Genomic DNA, 27011 nt, shown 5'->3' with positions numbered 1-27011 from the left:
ATTAGAATAATTTTAGCTCTTTGTGCATGTATCCGCAAGCTATGTGAACCGTGTCTCGACTACTCAATGCCAATAACTGCATGTTATGTAATATGAGTGTCATGTTCTCAGTCTTGCTTCTCATTGGCTGTATTGTAGAGTGATCAGCACTTGCACTTCACACAAACCTTGACCAACCCCACAGACCAGTGCATAGTTTAAATGCTCTGCTGTGATGAATGGTTGTGTTTACATACTAATATATATTTTTATATATATTATATATATATATAAAATATTAGGGCTGTCAAAATTAACGCATGCAACTAATTTTTTTTCAGTTTAATGCGTTAAAAATATTTAGCGCAATTAACGCAGCATCCATTTTTTTCCTGGCATCCTTTGGCTAGCATTACATTATATGATGATGCTATCATTCATTCAAGTGCTTTTAAACCATTCAAGTGTGATTAGATGCAAAAAAGAACTCAAATCTGTACTGCCGTGATCTGTGAAGTGGCTCTCTGTGAACAAACACCCGAAATGCGCTCACAGAAAGTCACTTCAGACAGCATACCAGTGCTGCATTGAGTTCTCTTTCGTGTTTGAACTGACAAAAACACACAAAATTATGTTGAAATGCCTGTTATTGGCAAGTATCCTCGTAAGCATGAAATAAGACCTCGTAAGTCTTAAATGAGTTTAAAAATGTTAAATGAACGTATAGAGTTGTAAAAAAAATACGACTTGTCAGATCCGCGTCATGTGCGTCATGTCATGATCCTGCTAACGAACCTAATAAACCTGCTGCTGTCTGTCATTAATGTTAATCAAAGAACAAAGGTAACAGAGAAAATCACTCACTGCTTTTTAATGAATAATTTTTGTAGCTTTAATAAGGATTAATTTATATTCAATTTTTGCAATGATGACTGTGCAGAGTTTATTAACTGCACCAATACAGAAATTATTCAAGAAATGATTCAATTTCTCTGTATTTACCTGTTAGACCTACCTGAAAATCTTAAAGCTTTCTTTACAAGGTTACATGGGTCAAAATCAAAGAACTTTTTTGTGCATTTTAGCAGGGCAGGTAAAAATCTGAACCGTCCCGACTTGGCCAGTAGAAAAAAAAGTCCTGATATACTAAAGGCACAGCTAAATGTGACATTTATTATGATGGGTTTATGTGAAGATTGTTTTAAGTTCACAAATTAAAAGTTGATATATTTTTAAAGTCTATAATGTTAAAAATGATAGCTTTCAATTATACTGTAATTAATGCCTAAAATTGAGAAAAAAAAATCCATTTAATAGAGGCATCAGTATCAGTGATACTGACCTTCATTCATAGTGCTTAGGAAAAAGATGCCATTAAACAAATATTTAAAATATACCGCCTTTATGTTGTTTCCACATAATTATGGAGATTCAATGTGAAAGTATTACAATATAAAAAATATTAAAAACTTAAATGTTAGGTGTGATTAATCGTGATTAATTACAGAAAAATGTGTGATTAATTAGTTCATTTTTGTAAATCGATTGAAAGCACATTATTATGTGTATATATATATATATATATATATAAATATATATGTCATCATTTTGCCATTTTATCTCATTTTAATTATGACTTTCACATAATTTAAACATTTTATGTAATAATTATTATGACTTTTTATGTCATAATTGTGATTTACCAAACCATGATTATTTTTTTCCTTACATGACAGAAACATTCCTATAAATTTTAAACTAAAATCTTGATGTTATTGTCATTGTGTCCGTAATAAAGCATGTTTTATTCCAATTTTGTCGGTCTATCTTACATCTAGGTATATCCTGGCTTTTGACTCCAACAGAGGGGGCCAAAGTCCAGGTGGAATTCTTTACTCAATGTCAGCGCTAACACAAATAGCACTTACATACTTTCTATGGTCATAAATTCTTTGGTTGTTATTTTCAGGCACAGAAACATTTAGGCTGATTATTCTCAAGTCAATAGCTCTGACAAATAACAGCCCAAGATTATTTGAGATACCATCTGCCCCTACAATGCAAAGCATACAGATGTATTAAAAAAAAATCCCTACATAACTAACTATATATTCAGTTTTAAACAAACACTCTTCAATATTTTCAGTGTACCCCCGGTTTCACAGACCAGGCTTAAGCCTAGTCCCAGACTAAAATGCATGTTTGACCTGTTTTAACTGAAAGCAACTTGCACTGACATATCTTAAAATATATCAGTGTTATTGTTTTGTCTCAAGATGCACACCAGTAATGTTTTTTAATAAGGTATGTTTATAAAAGCTACTGAAATGTCCTAATTGAACTAAGGCCTAATCCTGGCTTTATCTAAACCCTGTCTGTGAAACTGGGCCATAAATTGATTAATTAATTTTAAATCAGTGCAATACAGTTTTTAAATACGGTTTTATATATTCCCTTTTATAGTGACTAACCCTAAACCTAAGTAAGTTGCCAGCTGATGCAATATGAACGCCACCCCTAATAATATATCAGCCACTCAGTTTCAGGGAATCCCTGTCACCACAGCATGTGTGTTTGACACCTCAGCGTTTGTGTATATGTGATGTGTGTAATCTCTGCTCAGTGAGGTGGAAGTGACAAAACTGTTGCCTATTATAGCCACATACCTCTCCTGCTTGTACCCTTGTACAACATGTTCTTTTTGTCGGGAATAATTAAACCACAAATACAGCTGTCAGTCGAGCACTTGGTGACCCCATACAGAAGCAGCATTTACTGTATGTGTTATGACAGTCTATCATGGGACAGTATCTCAATGTGGCTCCACATGCTGACGGGAATAATATTATTTATTTATTTCACTCTTACTCCTAAAGTTTTTTGTTTAACCTAGCCTGTGTGTGTGTGTGTGTGTGTGTGTATATATATATATATATATATATATATATATATATATATATACATACATATACTTATTTACATACATACATACATATACATACTACACATGCACTGTAGTTTTTAAAATATGTTTATGTATGTGTTGTTTTTCTGCAGTGTGTCATCTGGTTTCGATGGTATACGGGAGCAGAATATCTGTAATAACATTATGGCCAAGCTGATCCAGAAGTACAGCGCCATCTTTGAGTCTGTGGTGGAGAGAAGACCGATTGAAGAGGAACCTTCAAACATCATCATGGTCAAAGTAAGTGTTGACATAACACATTAACTCCCAGTGAACTGACTCTTCTCTTTGCCTTTGGTTGGTAATCATCTAATATGCCATAGTAAAAATAATTTAAGAGTAATAATTATAATTGTGCAGTGCAAGGGAACAGAATACTCTTTGATGTGTATCGTATTAGTAAATTCAAAAAAACTAAAATTGGGGTCGAAATCAATGTTATTTTAGTATCGTTGCTGTACTGTCTTAGTATTTATTCATATTTTGAATTCATTTTTTATATTTTCCAATATTTCAATTTTAGTTGTTTTAGTAATTTTGTTGTGTTTTAGTCCTTTTTATTAGTTTTTTTTTTTGTCTGTGTAATTTTATTTCAGTTTTAGTTTTTAATTGTAGTACTTCAACTAAACGATAGCTTGAAATTTTCCCTTCATAACTAACTGAAAATAAGATTAGCTTTTAATATTCTTTTTTATTTCTGTTAACATTTAATTTATTTCATTTAACATAATTTTTAAAAAATATTTTTAGTTTTAGTTAAAGGGATTACAATTCTGTCATCATTTACTCACCCTCAAGTTGTTCCAAACCTGTATGAGTTTATTTCTTCTGTTGAACACATAAGAAGATATTTTGAAGAATGTTGTTAACCAAACAGATGACGTAGCCATTGACTTGCATAGTATTTTTTTTCCTACTATGGAGGTCAGTGGGGCCCATCAACTGTTTGGTTACCAACATTCTTCAAAATACATGACCCGTGCTGGCAAATGAGTCGCAATGAGAAAATTATCAAAAATGAGTTAGTGTTATTTTCACATTCTCTATAATTCAAAATTATGTATGATTTGTTGGAATCCGGCAAAAAAAGTTGATAGTCAGCAATTTTGAGAAAAATCGAGTTAAAGTTTCCAAAACAAAATCATCTAGCAGCCATACCTTAAAATCCCTGGTAATACCACCAAATTTGGGACAAACCAAGTCAAAACCCATATCTATAGGAAGAAATATATATTCAACTTTTTTCCATAAATCCACAGTAGTTTGATTAACATTAATGAAACAGACAGCCTATATATTAAGACCTACTATATTACACGGATCTAATATAATGTTACAAATCAGATATTTTCCCTCAACAGTTAACCAAATGTTCACTTAAGACATAACAGATAACGTTTGCGAGAATACATGCCAAGACCAGTTTTTTTTAAAAAATACTGTAATTCTGTGTATATTGGGATCGCGGCGTGTTTGTGAGCACGCTTCGGATCTGTCAGTCAGCGTGAGTAAGATCGTTATGTTTACATCAACATGAGTTTGAAAATAACAATTCATTGGTACAGACTCATGCCATCGAGAATTCGCTATGAATATTCACAAAGTTGGAATGCTGCATTTTACAATGATACCAAACTTGTGCCGAGAGGAAGTGGCAGTCGACCAGAATTGAGCTGAGAAAAACGGCATTTTTCATGGACAAAGGAAAGGTACTCCTCTCAAAAAACATACAAATAAAGATACTTTTAGATGTTTAATTGCTATTTGGAGCATTGGGATAGCTAGACGAGGGCTTAATTAACTATTTTTTTGTGAAAACCTCAAATTCGACTAAAATTGACATTTTTCACTTGTTTTGCCTGCATCTCGAAAATAGCCCATGCGCATTCCGACTCATTTTGACAGCACAGGTCACATATATTTTGTGTTCAGCAGAACAAAGAAACTAGTACAGGTTTGGAACAACTTGAGGGTGAGTAAATGATGACAAAATTTTCATTTATGGGTGAACTATCACTTTAAAAATAACAACACTGGTCTAAACATTAAGTCATAGTACTTATGTGAGCGATACAAGTTTGAATTTGCAACATTTGTAACATTTCCCCATCCCATTTTCCCCTCTTCTTTTAGTTAGTTGATTAACTAACATCTGAATTTTGAAAAGACATAACTCAGTATGTCAAAGGGCCTCAATAGTGCAGACCGACTGAAAACATCACACTTGTGTATCGAAGCACATCCTTCACACCCCAAAACATGCCACTCTCTCCTGCTTTATCCTGGTTGTCACATGCACAGCCAGTGTGTCTCCCTGACCTTGCATTGTTGCTGTTTGCACCTGACTCGCTAAAACTTCAAGACGTCATCGCACTATCTCTCTTTTGCCACCATCAACAATGTTTCTTCTGAAATGCAGCCCAGTCATGTGCACTGATGCTTCATTGCTGTGGTCAGTGGGTACAGGTGCTCTCATGTGAATCCCTTGTTCTGTTCCTAGGAGGCCAACACAAACACTGAAAACACAGAGACGGCACCTTACAACCCTGTCCCAAAGGCACATGCTCCACGTGTCAAGAAGATGAAGGTACGGCTGATAGTATGTGTGTGTATTCGCAGACAGTGTATGCCTGTATAGGCAACCTGCTACGGTACACAGAGTCAGTGTGGGTATGTTTCCACAGTCATATGCACTTATTGTGTCAAACCTTAAATTCCAGTGACGTAGCAATTCAAAAACCTCAGCAATCCAATAACACTACTCGGCCTGAGGTGAAAGGTACAATCACAAGACTCAGCTTTCAGTTTAATCCAAATGATGCAGATCTTAAGTCAGTCAAAAGCTATTTTTTTAAGTCCATTAATGCAGTCATTTGGATTACTGTTTCTTTAACAGCACATCAAGATTATTGCCACAGATGGGGATGGGAAATAAAAGTGGGGGCTCGTCCGGGATACTAAAACTCTTGATATTCATGTCATGTTGACTTTGGATCGAGTTCTTGTGACCTTAATTCCCATTAAAGGCCCCGAAGTTTCATGTATTTGTCTTTCCGATGGGTATTAAAGTTACACCCCTGAGTATAACACAAAAGGTGTTTTTGTGGACTACAGGATGTTTGCTCATGCCCTGAGGAAAAACACTGAGTGAAAGATGAAGAATAGATCTACGGTAGCTTGTGCCAAGTACACATCTTGATAAACACTAAGTCAATAAATATATAAAGTCATTTAATCATTTGTGCATTGCTCTCTTGATAAACCACACAAACAGGCATATTGTTATTGAGTTTTCCCTGATTTCCTTATATATGCTGGAGTTTCACAATATGTACACAGAATGAGAGTTCTGTTTTCTGTGAATTTAATTATCCCTCTCAATTGAATTATGTCAGTTGCATGTGACGGCGGCCATGTGTACGTGCTCAGAAACGCACGGTGTAGTGTTTATGTGTCTGCTGGAGACGGGCAGGATCTCATGTTTGTGTGTGTTCTCTCTATGAAGCAGTGTGAACCGTGACCCTCTTAAATGACTGGCATGATGTTTTGAAAACAATAATATTGTTTCTGTATTTTGAAAAAGCTTGTATGGAGGTGGTACTTCCTCTGCACAGTTTTTCTAAGTACACTATCATTTGAAAGTCTCTTCAAAAATACAGTAAATATTGTGGCATATTATTACAGTTTAAAATAACGATTTTCTATTTGAATATATTTTAGAATGTAATTTATTCCTGTGATCAAAGCTGTATTTTCAGCATCATTACTCCAGTCTTCAGTGTCACATGATCCTTCAGAAATCATTCTAATATGATGATTTGATGCTCAAGAAACATTTCTGATTATTATCAATGTTGAAAACGGTTACGCTGCTTAAAATAATTGTGGAAACCGAGATACATTTTTTAAAAATTTACTACATTATAAATGTCTTTTATGTTCACTTTTGATCAATTTAATGCATCCTTGCAGAATAAAGGTCTGACCCCAAACTTTTGAACTGTAATGTACTTCTTAAAGTGCCTCACGTTTTTATAAACTTCAGATGTAATATATATCTATATCAGGGGTGTCCAAACCTGCTCCTGGAGGGTCACTGTCCTGCAGAGTTTAGCTCCAACTTGCCTCAACACTCCTGGAAGTTTCTAGAATGCCTAGTAAGACCTTGATTAGCTGCTTCAGGTGTGTTTAATTGGTGTTGGAGCTGAACTCTGCAGGATAGTGGCCTTCCAGGAGCAGGATTGGACACCCCTGGTCTATAATATTGAAATCATTTGACTAATCACTGTCTTTTTCTTAGGTCACTCAGTGCACTCCAGTTGAAAATACAGATTCCTCAAGAGAAAAGGAATCAAGTTCAGACAACCCTATACCGACACCAAGAAAAAAGAAGGTAAGAACCACCAACATTAGCTATTCATAATATTTTTTTATTTAGGTATCAATATCTGTTTTAGACACTTGCTTCATCAAATATACACTTGTAGAAAATGTGATTTAATAGCCAGCAAACTCAAATAATATTAAAATTATACACAAAATATGATTGTTAAACTACTTCATTTGATATATAAAACTTCTCACTTCCTACTTCTGGAACTGTTGTAAATTACAACCTCCATTCACAAGTTACACATCAATAAAATGGATTACAATGTCAATAAAATAATTGTATTGCTTGTTGTATTTACTTAAGCGAAATCTCTATACCCTTCATGTATTCATTATCAAACTTTATTCTGTAAACCAGAAGCAAGTTCAGATCCTAATTGTGGCTTCCTAGCAGGAAGAGTCTTTGCGTTCATAAATCTGAAATATTTCACCATCTTCCACCTTCCTGAAATATCTCAGCCAAGGAAGGTCTTAACATGTACTGGCTTATGCTGTGTTTTTGTGTTATCTTTGAAATTCAAAGCTATTGAAAGTCCTCTGTTTACATAGACATGTGGTGCTGATCAAACCGAGTTTGACCAGATAAGGCCTGTGGGAGAACCGTCTAATCGGCAAAACGATGTCGTAAACAGACTCAGAATTGCTGATGGAAAAAAATACATGATGTGACTTTCATGAAAAATAAGACCACTTCCTACAGCGGAGATGTTTCCAATTACATAAGGGGTCAAAAATCATTCATCTTAACACGTAGCGCTAAACGAACTGGCTTGCTCGGATTACCTCATTTTGTTTTGGGAAAGCCAGCATAAACAAACAGGAACTTTATACACGGGACATTTCTTGACATCAACGCTGATTATTTTGAAGTGATAGTTTAACGAGTGTGTTCAGTGGAAGGAGATGGATATTTATTTTATTTATTGACTTATTTTATAGCATGATGAGTTTGTTTGAATGGAATACTTGTTATCTCTCGGAACGTGAACATTTCCTTGTTTTGGATGATTTCATTGTACTTAACATGAAGTTTTATGATTTCATTTTTCTTTTGTTGTGATCAGTAGCTGACACACAGTCAAAGAAACATGAAGGAAATGTTTGCTTATCATTAAACTTCACTAAACAAGGGTCAAAGATTACAGAGACCTCATTTGTCCTATGCTTACTTGAACTTTGTATTGGGATGGTTTTGAACATCCAGAAGGTTCGAAGATGTTGCAAAAATGTACCGAATATTTGAGTGAACAAGTGCACCAGCACTGTAGGGCTGTCAAAATTACTGAAAAAACTAAATTCGAATTTTTGTTTACTTAAATATTACTAATGTTTGAATTATATTCAAATTTAAAAGGCATAATTTCAGTTTAACAAATGGGTTAGGCAAAAAATATTAATGCACCGCATTAAGTTGTTTATTCAAAGAAATGAAATAACATGACTTATACATACACTTATATACTGCATAAACAGAAGCAACAAAAAAACAAAAAAGCATTATGTATTTAAGCATAGTTTAATACAAAGAGCCGAAGCTCCGATCACAGAGTACTTTTTGCGTTTAAAAACATGAGATGCAGTGGAATAGAAACCCCCCCACAAAGTATCGAGGCATGATTTTTTTTTTAAAGTTGAACTTTTACACCTAAAATATGAATGCACTGTTTTTGCATTAAAATGTGCATCTGATTTTTATTTTAAATTCAATGAGTATTCGAAATTATAATTTTAATTTGACAACCCTACACCACTGTCTACCATCTCTATTTATATTTGCAAAAGTGTTTTGTTTACTGTTCAGTTACGATGATTGATTATCAGTGAGGAAACTGAATCTGGTAGGGCTGTGTCATAAGTCTATAAGTTGAAATGTAACTAGTGAGTCAGTTTTGTTAGTGGAAGACTTTCTACCAATGAGAGGTGAGGACAGAGAAACATCTAGGTCTGGACTATGACAGTGTTGAACAGGCCTATTAAACTCTGGTTTGTAACTCGTTCCCCACAAAAATTATGGATCTTGGTGTTTCTAAGTATGCTAAGGGATAAAGTTGGTAAACAAATCCAATAGACTTACACTGAAGCAGGGACGCAAGCCATGATGTTGGGCTAATAAGCAACCACCCAGGGCACCCTAGTAACTGCATAGCAACACACTCCGAAACTTTGGTGGGGGAAACAGAACTCTTATTTAAAATGTAAAAATCTAGTTCTGTTATTCTGGATGCCTAGCAGAATCACATAGAAAACAAGGTAGAGAGAAAACAAAGTAAATACAAAAAAACTACTTGACAAAATGTTGTTTTCAAATTAATCAAGTTTTACCATTTACTGTTTAACAGAATGTATTGTTTATAAAAACTATAAATTAAAGATTGTTGACTGATCACTAGGTGTTTCCGTTAGGTCACTCCTTGCACTTCAGTTGACAATACAGGCCCGTCAAGAGAAAGTGAGTCAAGTCCAGACAATCCTGTACCCACACCAAGAAAAAAGAAGGTAAGAATCGCTGCAAGACTTCAGCAAAGAGCAGAGAAATGTTTTATTTTATTTTATTAAAATTGATAGTAAAGAAATTTACAATATTACAAAAGATTTCTGTTTCAAATAAATGTTGTTCTTTTGAACTTTGTTCATCAAAGAATCCTGGAAAAAAATCACTGTTTCCACAAAAATATTAAGCAGCACAACTGTTTTCAACATAGATAAAAAAAGTTTCTTGAGCACCAAACCAGCATATTAGGATTATGTCTATAGGATCATATGATGAAAATATAATAAAATAGAAAACATTTATTTTAATTGTAATAACATTTCACAATATTACTGTTTTTGATCTAATAAATGCTCAATTAATAATATAAAATAATTAACTCAATTTAATATAAAATAATTAATAAACAAATTTGAATAATTTGTAATAAATAAATTTTAAGAATACTTTCCCCATCAACCGTTTAAAATGCACAACACCGCTGTATGCTGCTTCAAAGGGACACGCGCACTCACAGATGTAAACAAGCCCAACGTGCATGAGAAGCACATTGCGGAACGAGTGAAGGAGACGCACTGAATGAAAGTACACGTTCACTCTCTGACAGCAGCGCTAATGGAACAGCAGAAATGCAGCGGTTACCCCGTAAACCCATAAACAAAGCAGCTGCGCTAACAGTATTTAAAATGCTTTAAACAGCCTTTTTTTTTTTTTTTTTGTATTCGCAATGTTGTTCATCACAGCAGCAAATACTTAAAGACTTAATAGGTTTAATATTTTCAAACTTAAACATTTTTATATTTTAATATGGACTACATTATGCCCTATAATGATTGAACATTTTCTGATTATTTGTTATTGTTCAGTAACACTTGACATATAAGGCTTCATTAGTTAACATTTTAATTCATTATTACCAAACTGACCAAAAAAAATAAATAAATAAATAAAAATATTATAGCATTTATTAGAATTTAATTTATTAGAATTTAAAATAACATTTATTAATCTTAATGTTAATTTTTTAGTTAATGTAACTAAATGTTACTAAAAATAATATCGTGATAATACCGTGATAAAAGCTTAAGCAATTATCGCAACATGAAAATTTGATACCGTCACATGCCTACATGTATATTAATAAGCCGTATAAATTATAATAATGAGCCTTTAAAGGATTAGTTTACTTTAAAATGAAAATTACCCCAAGCTTTACTCACCCTCAAGCCATCCTAGGTGTATATGACTTTCTTCTTTCTGATGAACACAATCAGAGTTATATTAATAAATATCCTGGCGCATCCAAGCTTTATAATGGCAGTGAACGGAACCGAGTATGAAGCTGAAGAAAGTGCATCCATCCATCATAAACGTACTACACGGCCCCGCGTACTGATCGCGCCGGTGCCTCCATGTCTTGCAGTAAAAGCGCTATACTTCAGCTTCCACACTTTGCACGAACACTTGGATATGCGCCTAATAATGGCACACATTTATCTAGGTTAACTTTAGAGCGAGCGGCTATGTAAAGTTGCTACTACTTACATGTTTCAAACCTTTTCATTTACGTCTACCATCTTAAAAGACCACACGACAACACAATGCCTTTGCGTCAGTGCTTCGACCCTTCTATAAACAGTCAGTCGAAGGCGTTTAATGCAGAACTCAATAAAACAATGATTTTCCGGTGCTGTTTGCATCATTAACACATTAGTGTATCGATGTCCAGATCTCACTCAGTTACTGTGCCTTAAATAGGTCCCACGTGGGCTCGATCGTTAGTGTCCCCTTTACCGTAGTCAAAGCCATTACCTACCTTTGCCTAGTGCCTTCAGGACTAAATGGGTTGAAGATCAATCTAATCTTATTGTAGTCTTTGTGAATTTGTTGCATGATCTCATTTGCTTTGTGAGGTAAATTTGGTCATCTCTTCCGCTTTGCTGTGAGAGATTGGCTTGTAATTCAAAAATCAGTGCTCAAAAGTTTAGATTTCAGAGTCTCTTTTGGATAAACACAGTTTTGCAGCTGCGGTCCAAGGATGATGGTGCCATTATTTGCTGGGGTCCTGCTAATACAAGTGGTTTAGTATTAGTTTAAGGTCTGTTTACCAATAATACATGGGTATTATTCATTTGAAGGTCAGTTAGCTGTTCAGCATCATTAAGTGGCAATGAATCGATCTGAATTTGACTTGGCTCTTGTGCGGGTCAGATTTTTTACCTCTTACACTTACTCAACTGGTTTTCGCCGTGTACAGCCTTTATCGTTTAGCAAGGTAAGACCTATGTATGCTAAGCTTATTTATTAATGCTTGTTATTGTGCTTTATATCACTATCTTGATGTCAGTCCAAGGGTGTTTCCTTCAGTAATCAAACAAACCACCCTCTTTGTCTTTCTTTTTATCTGTATTCTTAAGGTGAAGAAGATAAAGACAGAGGAAATGCCTAGATCTTTTCCTCAACCGGCCCCCTCTGGTGATCCCGACTCCAGGCTTTTGTCCCATCGTCCGGACAAAAGCCCTCTGCACAGTCCAGACCGGAGCATCAGCCTCAGTGTTGACGGCATGAATCTGACCCATCAGACCGTAAGCTCCGCCACATCCACAGAGACCTTCAACAGGTCAGTTCATACCTTTCAAAAGTTTGTTGTCAGTCTGATTTTTTTTTTTTTTTTCGTGTTTTTGAAAGAAGTCTCTTATGCTCACCAAGGCTGCATTTATTTGATCAAAAATACATATATCTGTCTATCGGGAAAAAAAGACTACTGTCAAATAAAAATAAAGAAAATAAGAACAAATAATCAAACTACAAGCAACAGCACAAATAAATGCAAAAGAGCAAAGATACAAATAAAATCAACAGTGCTTTTCAGGTTATTTGAATAAAGCAATCAAATATAAAATAACATTGCATATAATCTTCACTGTACAAATTATATAAAGATGAATCATTATTAAAGTTACAAAAGTTATTCAGTCAAGAGCAATGATTGATTTCCTTGTCTTTTGTTTGATTAACATTAAAAACACACAGCAGGAATATTTGGCTGCTGTCACTTTAAGACCTACTGCACGGATCCAAAATACTGATACTGATACACATGCATTGTCTTTCTAGACTGTTTATGTTCTTTTAAGACATAACCTACTAATAATGTTTGCTAGGATACTCACCAAGACGGGCATGTTGACATAATTTTTGTGTGAATTTGTCCATTCAAGCGCAAGACTTCAACTTAGTATTTGCGCGCGGTCTGAGACGCGACTTTCCGTCTTCAAGTTGAGTCATTAATATGAGACATGTTAATTCTAATATAAAATCTAGTTGTAGTCCGCTAGTTGTCTTTTTACTCCAGTAGTAAATATTTGTATAGGAATATATTACAGTAAAATGCTGACAAAATTTCTTTTTTGGACAAGCTATGCCTTTTCTATACTGGTTTTTCAGACAGGTGCATCATGTTTGAAATGTACTTGTCCAAAAATAGATTTTTGTTTACACACACCACAAGCATAAAGATATGTCAATAAGAACAACTGATGTGAGCGGTTCTGTACCTGACATGCTTATGTAACACTGTGTGGGGTAAATGTCATCTACTATTATTACATTGGTGTTATGCCAATTCATCAAAGCACATTATTCCAATGAAGAAAAAAAAAAAAAAAAAAGGTTTGTCTTTATAATATTTCAACAAAATATAATAACTTGCGCCACCTCTGAAATGACCTTACTTTTCAGCTGATGTTATCAAGCCCAACACTTGGTTCTATTCTACCATTTAGGAATAACATTAAAGTCACCATAAAATCAAAATTGACAATTATAATTTTTTTTTTAATTGAATATTACAGTATTTATTTTAAATGATTTATCCACGCACATCATAATTCATGTGCCCTCGTAATCTTTAATTAAAATAACTTCCCCTCCCACTTGCAGCGTCATCTCTTCTCTCCTCTGATGACGTTTACTGGCGTGAGGGCGGGGCAACCTGTCACTCACATGAGATCCACCAATAGCAAAACACAGCCATCCAATCAATTCCCCATGGACAAAATCAAGTCCCGCCCTACATTTTTTCTTATTCGTGAAGCCGTTTTACTTGGATATATGTCATAATAGGGAAGAAAAGACTATCGTGACTTCTGTTTCATGCTGACTTTAACTTCTTGACTTTATGTGAGTGCAAATCGTGCAATACAGTAGCAGCAGCTACTGTATGTGTATTGTGGCTTAAAACAATAATTCAATTTTTATTCATTTTTAGAAAACTTTAATTGTAATATTTCGTCCAACAAGTTAGCCTTCCAATAATTAACCCTGGAGTTTAGAAAACAGTACAGTTTTTCAGTTGATCCAGCTGTCTAGTCAGCTTGCTGTGACTTTCCATACGTATATGTGGACATTGCATCTTCCTGTGGGTCTTTGAAGGGAATAGCAATCCCGCAATCTCGCCTTTGTGCCAAATATTAGATACCTTTTGTGACTGCTATAGATTTATCAGCATATACACCTCATGAAGTCTGTAGATTAATGCATTGATTTAACTGTGATCAGTAATAATTAAAATTGTCCTTTGTAGTCAAGTACTTTTCCATAATTTCTCACAGAACAAAAGCTCAGTAAAAGGGCCTTGTTGTTCCCTCAGGGAGGTGGTGGCTAAGCAGGATTTCCGTTTTGTAATTCATGACGGCAGTCATTATTTTAATACCCTTGTCAGACTGTGTAACACCACTTAAGAGCTCTAGTGAAGTGGAAAAATATTTCCCTTTTATTCAGATTCTCCAAGAAATCTTGCGAAATGTCTTTTCAGGTATGTGCGGTACCCTAATTCTTGGTAGGCTTTACGGGAAGGGTTGTTTCGCATTTTACAACAAAAAGGAGGCACCCCGACAAACACACAAATGCACAAGAACTTTGTCTGATAATCATGTTGTGATTCATGAGCTGTTTGGAGCCAAATGGACTTGGTTTAATTTTTATTATTTTATGTGTGAATGGGATCTAAATCCGTTGTATTGGATGGTCGTGATTCAGTGTGGCCAACTCTCAGATTATTTACTTCCCTTTTGACACACACACACAACAACACACATCTTGCAACAGCGTTCATGGTAATATCACACGTACTTCTGAACAGTGCATGCCAACTCACTCAATGAATGGACCTTTCAATGATCTCTACATTTCTAGTACCGTTTTTTTTTAAACACAATCCAAGCATAGCAGTTATATGGATTATTACAAGAATTTGCGCCCACAGAAATTTACACAGATTTCTACATCATTTGAATGTACAAGAATATCAAGTTATACAAATCCTATGCCCCTTGCATGTTTGTTTATGAAATATTTTGGATTATTTGATTATGCCTTCAGCTACACTGAAAAGAAGTGCCTTAAAGGAGACCTATTTTGCCAAGATGTAATATAAGTCTCTGGTGTCCCCAGAATGTGTCTGTGAAGTTTCAGCTCAAAATACCCCACAGATCATTTATTATACCATGCCCGAAATGCCCCTTTTTGGGTGGAAGCAAAAACACAGTTTTCTTGTGCGTATCTTTAAAGGGTTTGTTCACCAAAAAAATTAAAATTCTGTTATTAAATACTCACCCTCATGTCGTTCCCAACCCATAAAACTGTCATTGATCTTCAGAACACAAATGAAGATCTTTTTAATGAAATCTGAGAGCTTTCTGTCTCTATATTGACAGTTTACGCAACTACCAAATTCAATGTCCAGAAAGGTAGTAAAGAGATCATTAAAGTAATCCATGTGACTCCAGAAGCATACGAAGCATGAACAAAACAAGAACAAATAAGATAAAATCCATCCATCCATCCATCCAATGCAATGTGAGTCATTTTATTTATTTAGATCCTCAAATAATTAAATTTTATTTAGCCTTCATTGTCTGTCTTATCTTATTTAACTTTATTTTATATTTGATTATTATAGTTTTAGTCAGAAGGATGTTTAGATATTTTTACCACAAAAAGTAAAAAATACTGATTCAAATTAAGATTTTCAGATTGTTTTGTAAAAATGGAAAAATCTAATAAATATGTATTGAAAATATAATTTTGTGTGTGTGTAATACTCTGCTCCATTTAACACATTTGACCATTTTTAGTCCATTCCACAGATATTCCTCTCACAAAAAAAGGGGGTGGGGGTGGGGGGGAATTCAGCTACAATATCATGACTATATTAGCCATTGTTTATTGACACTAATGCAGTCCCACTGGTTTCCTGGAGATGTGGATTGTTTTGTTCTCCATAACGATATTAATTCCCAACAAATCTGAATCTGTGGAACATCCACTCCTGAGCTCATCATGTTTTGTTGGCCGGACTCCAGCATGTGGAGTGGATACGGTTCTTTCCAGCTGTAGTAATTACTGGAGACAAGTCAAACAAAAGCTCTGAACTGCGGCACGACGTGTTCATTGTTCACCAGACAATAGGCACTCTTAGACACTCATACCATGTGTTCCAAAAAACGGTTTTGTTTACTCTGGCAAATACCAGATATGTGTAGATTGTGCTGTTCAGTAATTGTGACCTGTTTGTTTCTCCATTCCAGCCTCCAAGAAGATGAAAGACCAATATCTCCTTTCTATATTAGGTAGGACCAGTCACAGTTTCTCTCGCTCTTTTTTTTTTTTTTTTTTTTTTTTCCTTCTGTTCTCCCTGCTGTTGAAAAACATGTTATTTTGGTGGTGTGAATGGACTTTTTTTTTTATTTATAATATCTCAAAATGGAAATGATCTACACATGAGGACCACCAGGGACCAAGGTCTCAATTTACGTCCTCAGATTTGACAAAACAACTTTGTGTTTATTTTGTACATTAAGCTTCAGCTGCTAGATGATTTGTGGTAGTAAAGTAAATGTCACAAATGTTATTTGCACAGATCTTTTACATAACGACACAACACTATGTACAAATGATCGCTCAAACAACTGAAATCCACTTAGCGTCATGTCAGGGGCAGCTGCTAATGGTTTCTGAGCGTGATGAATCTGGTAGCGAACAGGTCAAAACAAATCTCTCCTGTGGTTGTTTTCTCAGTTCCTTCATGTGTTGACTCATTGCATCAGCTCAGGTCCCCTCTCGTACCATAGCAACTGACCCTTCACACATTTCCCATCACATAGTTTACCCAACCCAGCCCTCGTGCTGCAGACAGTCACACTCTCTCTGGCACTAGTGAACAAGAGCAGAGAGCCTTAAAGGAATAGTTCACACAAAAATGAAAATTCTCTTCATCATGTACTTACCCTCATATCATTACCAACCTGTACGACTTTATTGTACAAACAGAGAAATTGTAATTGATCTTGGTTGTTTATTTACAGTGTTGACATTTCAGCCAACCAATTTGCTAGTGTCTTTTCTTGTATTCCACTGCATTTTACTGTCAATAAGGAATGCAAGCAAATAAATATAATATACCTTTAACCTCTTGTTTGGGTGTGTACATGGTTGAAGTGTGTTTGCCCAGGCCAGAGATGTCAGTCAGTGAGTAAATAATTTTAGCCTGCCAAATAAAGCTCTTATTAGCTGTGTTGTTTTATAGTTCTTGGGTTTTCTACTGCAATAAAAGTTTATATAATAAAAGGCTTTTGAGAGAGATTTAATAATAATAATATGTTGATTGGCAAGATTTATTTTTATGTTTTTGAAAGATCAGCCTCACCCAGGCTGCATTTATTTGATCAAAAATACAGTTCAAATATTACAGAACAGTAATACTGTGAAATATTATTACAATTTAAAATAACTATTTTCTATTTTAATATATTTTCTTATTTTATTATATTCATCACATGATCCTTCAGAAATCATTCTAATATGCTGGTTTAATGCTCATGAAACATTATTATATTTTATAATAATTTCTTATTGTTATCAATGTTAAAAACAGTTGCTGCTTTATATTTTTTTGTGGATTTTTTTTTTTTTTTTTTTTTTTTTAAACTAATATTTTTAAGTAGAATGTTTAAAAAGAATAGTATCTGAAATAGAAAACTTTTGTAACATTAGAAATGTATTAACTGTCTTTTTTTTTTAATCAATTTAATGCACCCTTGCTAAATAAAAGTATTAATTTCTTTCACAATGAAAATTAAAAAAAAAAACATTATATATATATATATATATATATATATATATATATATATATATATATATATATATATATATATATATGTGCATTTTAATTTAATATTTAATTTTTTTTTTTTTTTTTGGACATCTAGATATTGATATAGGCATTCATTAATAGGATCCCTGTTCCATTTCTATCGATAAGTGGTCCTTGGTCTTACAAAATGTTAAAGAGTCTGTTTTAGAACATTTTTTGTTAGTTTAAAATTAATTTTTAAAATCAAAATGGCAAAAGGCACTTTTCCATATCTGCCCTTAAACATAAAGCTTATATTGAAGACATATTATTTGCTCTATGATCCTTAAAATGTCATTAAAATGCCATGTTTGTATTTGTTAGTTTTTCAAGTAACATGCATATCTTAGGACCCGTTTTCTGTTAGCATCGCTAGTTTGGTTCACTCCTGTTTTGCCCACTGCTGTGAACTAGATTTGGGAGATGACTATATGGAAGAAATGTCTAGGGTAGGAGACTAGTTTTAGCGCCAGCTTCTACTCAGTCCTTGCCCTTGGAGTGCACCCTATGACCACTGTGTTATGTAAGACCGACAGACCTCATCAGATCATCTTTAGTCCTCTGTCTCAACTCCTAACTGTTCTCACTGCCATATTCTTGCCAGCCTTTTATAGCATCTATGTTTGCATCTAATAGTCATCCCTTTTGATAGTGCTTAATCCTGAGAAAAGTGTTTACTCACTCATGGTGTTTAAATAGCGAGTAGTCAGCTGTGAGCGGTAAGAGACTGGCTCTGACCCTGAAAGCGCTGCTGGTAAAGGACATAACTGTTGTGTCTGGAGTATTTCCGGATCCAAAAGATAACGCAGCTATTTTTTTACCGTGGAGTCATTCTCTGGAACTTTCTTTCCAATGTAAGAGTATTTAGATTAGTTTTTTTCTGGTAAATCATATTTGTTTTTCTGATTTGGATGGTCGAATGAGGTCAGTAATCCAATGGGAGATTTCCTGGCTTCAAAACAATGTGTACAATGCAGTGTTCTATTCAGTGCTTTATACTACAGGGCTGTTGAATGCTTGAATCTGATTGGTTGACGAACATTCTAAGGTGTGCAGGTCTTGACTGCATTACATGTCCTTATCACTTCGCCAAATGATTTCAGTTATTTCAGAATGTCCTTACAGCCTACAACAGCAAAAGAACCAAAACCCACAATGACACTGACCAAGAAAATAAATATAGTAAACGATAGGATAAAAACGCTACATGACATTTCTCACTAGCGAGGTAATAATGGCACTGTTCTTGAAGCAGATAAACTTACATTTTTGCTATTAGTACAGACACTGCTGCCAAACACAGTTGAGAGAATTAGGTAATGCACACACGCTTAATCTCTCTCTCTCTCAATTCAATTCAATTCAATTCAATTCAATTCAATTCAAACTAAGAAGCTAAAGCTTGGGAAAGCCTGAATGGGCAGCCTGAGTCAATGCACATGTCTGTTCGGTGTTCTGCAGTTGGACCTGCCACAAAATAAATAATAAATTTAAAAAATTTCTTGTATATAGAGCTGTAACAAATGATTATTTTGATGATTGATTAATCTAATGATTTTTTTTTTCTTTTCGATTTATCGATTATTTTTTGGCCCCACTTAAGAAATAAGTCCTACACACAAGCATTTTAAGGGCCTGACAAATGCCTTGAAATACAACATGTGAACAATGTCTTGAGGTGTAATAACCGTGGAATAAGTGGAATAATTGACTCCAGGCCATTGAATTATTAGAAAATAATGCACCCCCGAGGTGTAGCCGCATTACCACCTCGGGTATACATTATTTTCTAATAATTCAGTGGTCCGTCATCAGTTATTCCTTATGTAACAACATGAAGGCATTGTCTGAAAAAAACAACAGTGGTTCAAAAATATATTAAAACAGCTCCCTAGAGTTTCAAATACAGTACTCGCTAGAGGTCCAAAATGTATTGTAGACTGCAAGCAAAAGTTTAAAATATTTTCTGTGTAATATTTATATATATATATATTTGGAGGCAGGGCATCATTTCAGTGCAGAATTGTGTTACTCGTGATACTAAGGCAAGAATCAACTGAAACCACCTCGAACAATTATCAAGTCTTTTGTTGTGATTGTGTGTTGTATCTCTGATAGCAGTTTACAACTGTTTAAACCTGATTAACAGGAAAACACATTGAGTTGACTATAGTAACTATATATATAAATGTATATTACCGTTCAAAAGTTTGGGTCATTAAGAATTTAAAAAAAAATTATTTGGCAGGGATCTATTAAATTAATCAAAAGTGAAAGTAAAGATTTTTACATTGTTGCAAAAAATTCTATTTCTAATAAATGCTGTTCTTTTTATGAGAGAAAATCCAGAAGAAAATTTAGCATGATTTGCACAAAAATATTAACTTTTAACATGGATAATAATAAGAAATGTTTCTCCATCAACCGTATAAAATGCACAACACCGCTGTATGCTGCGTCAAAAGAACACGCACGCTCAGATGTAAACAAGCCCAACGTGCATGAAGCACATGGCGGAACGAGTGAAGGAGACATGTTGAATGAAAGTACACGTTCACTCTCTGACAGCAGAGGGCGCTGATGGAACTGCAGGAATGCAGCGGTTACCCCGGAAACCCGGCAAACAAAGAAGCTTTGCTAGTACAGTATTTAAAATGCTTCAAACAGCCATTCATTTTTTGTATTCGCAATGTTGTTCAAAACACCAAATACTTAATACTTAAATACATAATAGGCTATTTATTTTCAAACTTAAACATTTTTATATTTTAATCTGGACTACAACATGCCCTATAATGATTGAAAATGTTCTAAATATTTGTTATTATTCAGTAAAACTGACATACGGCTTCATTGGTTAACATGTTAATTCATTATTAACAAACTGACAATGAAAAATACTTATAAAGCATTTATTAATCTTAGTTAATGTGTAATATCATTACTAAAATCAAAACTTGTAACGTATTCAATATACCTAAAACTAACAGTGATCAGTTGTATTGCTTAGCTAACATTAACAAAAAAATAATACCTTCTGTAACAAATGTAGCTATTGCTCATTCTTAATTTTATGCATTAACTAACGTTAAATAATGAGACCTTATTGTAAAGTGTTGCCTGTTGTTCTTTATAATTCTTTTGGACTTTAATCTGTTTGAAAAATTTTACTTTATATTTTTTTGTATTGCGTTATTGTATTTAAACATTTAGAGTTCTTTTTGTTATAAGAAAAAGAGTTCTTAAACCTGTTATACTATGACAACAGTTTTTTGCTACTCATTTCAATATCGTGATAATACCGTATACCGTGATAAAAGCTTCAGCAATTATCGCAACATGAAAATTTGATACCGTCACATGCCTACACCCTGAACACCTTAGCAATGTCCTGGCAACCAACCACTGAAATATTTTGAAAATTGCATTGATAATTTTTTTTTTTTTTTCAAGTCGGTGAGTCCAATGCTATTTTGGGCCCCACTGACTTTCATTATATGAACAAAAACTAAAGCAAATTTTTAAGCTTAATAATTTAGTATTTTCTTCTTTGTTCTTTTCTTTAGCTCACAGATCTCTCCTAGACACTGCAGATCTGACTTAACAAAGTAAGTGATTAAGCAGTGCCGTAATATGACAATTCAATTATTTGAATCAATGATTAGTCAGTCTTCTAAATAGACAGAAGAGTTCCATTTGTCAGGTAATTAAAGCAATCATCGTTTGACCATTAACATGTCTCTCTCTTTTTCTCTCTCTGCCTAGTTTTCTGGAGAAGACCATTCGCTCAGCAGTCGAGCAGCACCTCTTCAACACACACATGCACACAGGTTCAGAGGGCTTGGATCCGACTGCCCACTTTTCATCTCCTGTGACAACGGCCCGAGAGAGGAGGAGACATCTACGAGAACAGGAGCAGAACTTCAGGTAGGAGCAGGTTACTCCTGAAATAAAGCTATTCTTGGGTTGTATTGACTCTGGTGTGGCTGCAGCCAAACGCCATGGCAGCTTGTCTGTGCAGTGAATTATCCAGGTCATCGTAGAACGTTTAGTAAACTTATTCTAATCAACGTCACATGGTTCTTAGTTGCCCAAGATGTTTTGCAGCTCATCAAAACTCCTTCATCGACTTGCCTTTGGCAGTTTCACTGCAATAAACATCTGTGATGTCAATCTCTAAAGCCACTCCCACTACAATTAACAAGTTGTTTGTTGTGATTGTGATCTGGGTTATATCTCTGATATCAATTCACAATTGAATAAACCTGATTAACACAAACACTTTGAGTTGACCAGATTATATTATACTACTTTTCAAAAGTTTGTGGTCAGTACATTTTTTTTTTTTTTTTTTTTTTTTTTTTTTTTAAGAAATTACTTTTATTCAGCAAGCCAAGGATACATTAAATTAATTGAAAATGACAGAAAAGACATTTATAATGTTCTAAAAATATTACAAAAATATTAAGCAGCACAACGGTTTTCAACTTTGATAATTAATAAGAAATCATCATATTAGAATGATTTCTGAAGGATCATGTGACACTGACGACTGGAGTAATGATGCTGAAAATTCAGCTTTGATCACAGGAATAAATTACATTTTACAATACATTAAAATAGAAGACAGTTCTAACATTTAAATTGTAATATTTCACAATATTACTGTTTTTATTGTATTTATATAAAATAAACGCAGCCTTGTGTATTATTTAATTTGTATTAATTTATTTATTTATTTATTTATTTTGGAAACTTAATGGCAAATTATGCTAAATTCAATAATTTGAGACCAAATGTTCTCAGACTTTTGGCATCCCCTACATCATATACAGTTATATATAATTTATATGGTGTATATATAATTTATATGTTATGATATATGCACATAAGATGCACAGAAAACTTGCATTTAGCAAGTTGGCATTCAAAATATTTGAATTGTAAAACTAAAAATATTTAAAAAAATAAATAAAAAAATCCACTAACAAGGATGTCCAAGCTGACACTGAATATGAATATCTATGAAATAAAACAATTTAAAAGATAATTGACTTTTTATCTAACAATTCTGACTTTTTTTTTCTCAGAATGTTTATATCTCGCACTTCTGACTTTATAACACTGACTTTTTTTCTAAGAATTGTGAGTTTCTTTTTATATCGCAGTTGTGAGTTATAAAGTCAGAATTGTGTGATTAAAAAATCGCAATTATCTTTTTTTATTTTTTATTCTGTGGCGGAAACAAGCTTCCATAAATATCTGATGATTGTTGATAATCTTAAAATGGCCAAATATCTACTATCCAATCGGCCTGGCTAATATAATGTATGTCAGTTTATAGCTAATTGTAACCTAACAAAAATGATTAGTTAATCCCATATAATCGCAGTGATTCAAGCAAAAAAACCCATTAGATGTTAATTTTTATGAATCACTATCATCCACTCTAATTTCAATTCCAGCTTGGGTCGTTGAAGCCTGGATCTCAGAGCGATCGAACTAATCCTGTTGACACGAACTCTAAGCAAACTATCCACAGAGACACTGAAAACATTAGATTAGTGGCTCAACAGTTGTGCTGTGTTACACAGATGTAAATAAACAGTCACGTCTGCTTAAAGTAGGTGAGGTATCAGAGCAACGGGTTCATTTCTGCTCTCGTCTTATGATTTGATTCCATGAATAATGGACAAGCACAGGAAGTCCTTGGCTGATCTCTCTTCATTCTGTGGTGTCTGAAAGTGAACTGTTTCTTTCTCAGGGTCGAGGGTGATAAAGAGAACATCCCGTCTCCGGGTGTGAGGGTCACAGAGGAGGTTGACGGGCGTCTCCTGCTGCCACACGAGGCTCAGAGAAACAGGAAGCCCAAACACAGTCCCACACTGACTGAGCTCTCTGACAACCAGGACGCCCTCACTGTAAGTCTGATTTTTAGTCTCATCTCCATGGCCTTTTCTTTGTCTTTCTGCAAGCAAGGCAAGCATCACTATAAATATTTCACTTACTAAGGGTTAGTGATTTCAATAAACCACGAACCGTAAGTAATCAGTTTAGAAGTGTAACCTGTCCCACAGTTCATGCAATAAGACTTAGTTTTCACTTGGCGGACAATAAAATAGGCTCTTTTGACTTGGGCCAGTAAGCAACCACTTGGCAACAGCCTAGTACAACCACTTAAAAACCACCTGGAGTGTTTCCAAATGGTGTTTTTGAATAATCTTTTGCCCCTAATAAATAAATATATTTTTTAGCGAACATATGCATTAACCCTTTACAGTAAGCTTTCATTTGTTCACATTAGTTAACCATATTAGTTAACAATGAACAATACTTCTCCAGCATTTATTAATTTTAGTCAATGGTGATTTCAACATTTACTAATAAATATTTAAAATCCAAATGCACTGTGAACAAACATGAACAAACAATAAGAAATCAGATTTTTACTGTTCGTTTATAATAGCTAATGCAGTTAAGGCCCTGATATACTTCGAGTGAAATCGAAGAACAAACTGATGTGATATCATTTCTAACAAAATCAGGCCAAAACGAAGTTCGTTTTGGGAGTTTGAAATGGCTTGCCAAAGCGAACTCTCAGAAAAAGTTCACTCCAGCTGCAAAACACCTTTGTACTACCATTGGTCCGTGATGATAATGTAATAAAAATAATATAAATAATACAACAAAATAGGTAATTGTGACTTTTTATCTCACAATTCTGACTTTTTTTCTCAGAATTTCTAGATATAAACTAACAATTGCGATTTATAAAGTCAGAATTGTGAGATATAAACTCGGAATTGCATGTTACAATGTCCAATTGTGAGGGGAAAAAAGACTGACATTTTTCTCAGAATTGCGAGTTTATGACTTAAAATTCTGACTTTATAACTTGCAATTGCTTGTTATAAAGTCATAATTGCAAGAAATAAACTCACAGTTCTGAGAAAAAAGTTACAATTGCGAGTTTATATCATGCAATTCTGACTTTATATCACGCAATTCTGACATTATAACTCGTAAGTGCGATTTTAAATCTTGCAATTCTGAGAAAAAAAAGTCAGAATTGTGAGACGGAAACTCGAAATTACCTTTTTTATTTTTTTATTTAGACTTTTTTCTATGGAACGCAAACTATATTGGAATATTTTGAAAATTGCATCAGTACTTTTTTTTTTTTTTTTTTTTTGTCAATACAATGAAAGTCAATGGGTCCAATCAGTCCCTTTCAAGAAAAGTCTGTTCACTCGGCGGCCATATTTGCAACGCCTTCGTGCAGCTATTTCGGTCATCCAATGGGGGAATCCTGAAATCTCAAAAACTGCTCGCCGAACTCACAATTAAATAACATATTTCAGATAAGCAACAAAATCTGAAATGAACTGTCCCATGTATGTTGTTTCTTATGCTCAAAAAGCATATTTTTCAGACTATACCAGCCAATGCGCATGTGCAGTCGTAAGCGCGCGTCTCAGATTTCTATGGGACCTAGAGCTACTAACGGCAGCTGCAGTGACGCAATGACTTTATCAATCAGCGATTGGCTCTTTTGTTTAGAAGGCGGGACTTATTCCACCATATTGTGCTTTGCAGTTTTTCCCCATGCATAAGTAATAGGAGTGCATCATCTTTGTATAGTCTTTGGTCCAATGTTGTTTTGAGCCCCACTCATTATATGAACAAAAACAGTTGACTCATTCTTCGAAATACTTTCTTCTGTGGATCTGAGGATAAGTCATGCAAGTTTGGAATGACATTCATTTGTCTTGAATTGTCATTTTTGGGTGAACTATCCCTTCAGTACTCTGAAGGTCATTGACACCCCCCCCCCCCCCCCCCCCCCCCCCAAAAAAAACCCTCACTAATTAAAGTGTGGTACGAAACAGTGACAGGAATAGCTAATTATCTTAAAACCCTTCTTAATGCATCTTTTTGGAAGATTGGAGGTAAATTGCAGGTTTGCTTTTATGGGAATAGTGTTTTGACAAAGACACTGACTCATGTTTATACTACGTGTGTGTTTGTATTTTGGATTCACCTCAGCTGATCGGACCACAGTGTTCAAAGCATTTGTCGGGACACCACAGTGACGCGCGTTAGACACCATTACAGACGTCTTAGTAATGTCTCGGTTATACTAAAACATCTCTTGGCCAACTTGTGGTCGACCAGTATGGGCTTTTAATGGCAGATAACCAATCTAATTAGATAAACAGTTTGTAATGTAGACACAAGTCTGACACCACACTTTTAAAAAAAATCAAAATGTAACCGTAAACCTAGAATTAAAGCAAATGCATTAAACATGATGTACTAAGAAATCACGAAGTTCATGTTTGTTTTTTAATTCTACTTTTCAACCAAACTGATGTACTCCGAATTTATTAGGGGAAAAAAATCAGCAGCAAAAAGTGAGTTTTAAGCTTTTTCATTAGTACTCTCAGATTTTGGACCCTACACTATGTAAAGCAGTTCAATGATAGTTTAAATAATTGCTGAATTTAAACGAACGCAATATTCACTGACTAGACTTTATATATTTGAAGTTACACTAGGTGGATACTGTCCAGTCACTTTTACAACTGTTAAACATGATAATAATATCCCTGAATTTGATTGCTGCAAAAACTTGTACATGCACACTTTACTGTTACTTTATTTATTTTAATGTTTATTTAATGTTGGTTTATGTTTTCTTTGTTGTCCTACTGTTAATATATTAAGAACATACGTGTTGGATTTCTTTTAAATCTAGCTAATGGACTGCCAAGTGCCACCTGGGGCATACGATAGAAATGCTACAGAAAACATGGCTGATAACAGGTAATTTAAACACCTCTAAATGCATTATGTGCAGTTCTATGTATGTTGGGCAGTAGAATTAAATAGATCACATCATGAGAAATGAAATTTTCCTTGATCTTTTGAGAGCAACATGAGTAACTTTCAGAACTCAACCAAAAAAAAAATCTATTGAATTTATTGGG

At 34.4% G+C, this 27011-nt stretch overlaps 1 protein-coding gene across 5 annotated transcripts in view; it reads left to right on the top strand.

Moving 5' to 3' along the window:
* fam13a (family with sequence similarity 13 member A) overlaps positions 1-27011 on the top strand; it is a 57237-nt gene that overhangs the window by 10433 nt on the left and 19793 nt on the right. For all 5 annotated transcript variants that reach the window (XM_051870021.1, XM_051869275.1, XM_051871597.1 and 2 more), the window contains 10 exons: positions 3037-3184; positions 5445-5531; positions 7245-7337; positions 9740-9832; positions 12245-12447; positions 16418-16459; positions 21588-21629; positions 21787-21948; positions 23786-23942; positions 26780-26847. In XM_051870021.1, the coding sequence (XP_051725981.1) occupies positions 3037-3184; positions 5445-5531; positions 7245-7337; positions 9740-9832; positions 12245-12447; positions 16418-16459; positions 21588-21629; positions 21787-21948; positions 23786-23942; positions 26780-26847 (1095 nt within the window). The remainder of the gene's footprint in view (positions 1-3036; positions 3185-5444; positions 5532-7244; positions 7338-9739; positions 9833-12244; positions 12448-16417; positions 16460-21587; positions 21630-21786; positions 21949-23785; positions 23943-26779; positions 26848-27011) is intronic.

The sequence above is a fragment of the Ctenopharyngodon idella genome, chromosome 1, assembly GCF_019924925.1.
Source record: "Ctenopharyngodon idella isolate HZGC_01 chromosome 1, HZGC01, whole genome shotgun sequence".
NCBI lineage: Eukaryota > Metazoa > Chordata > Actinopteri > Cypriniformes > Xenocyprididae > Ctenopharyngodon > Ctenopharyngodon idella.
Note: the sequence above shows the minus strand (reverse complement) of the source record. Positions and strands in the feature narration are given on the sequence as shown.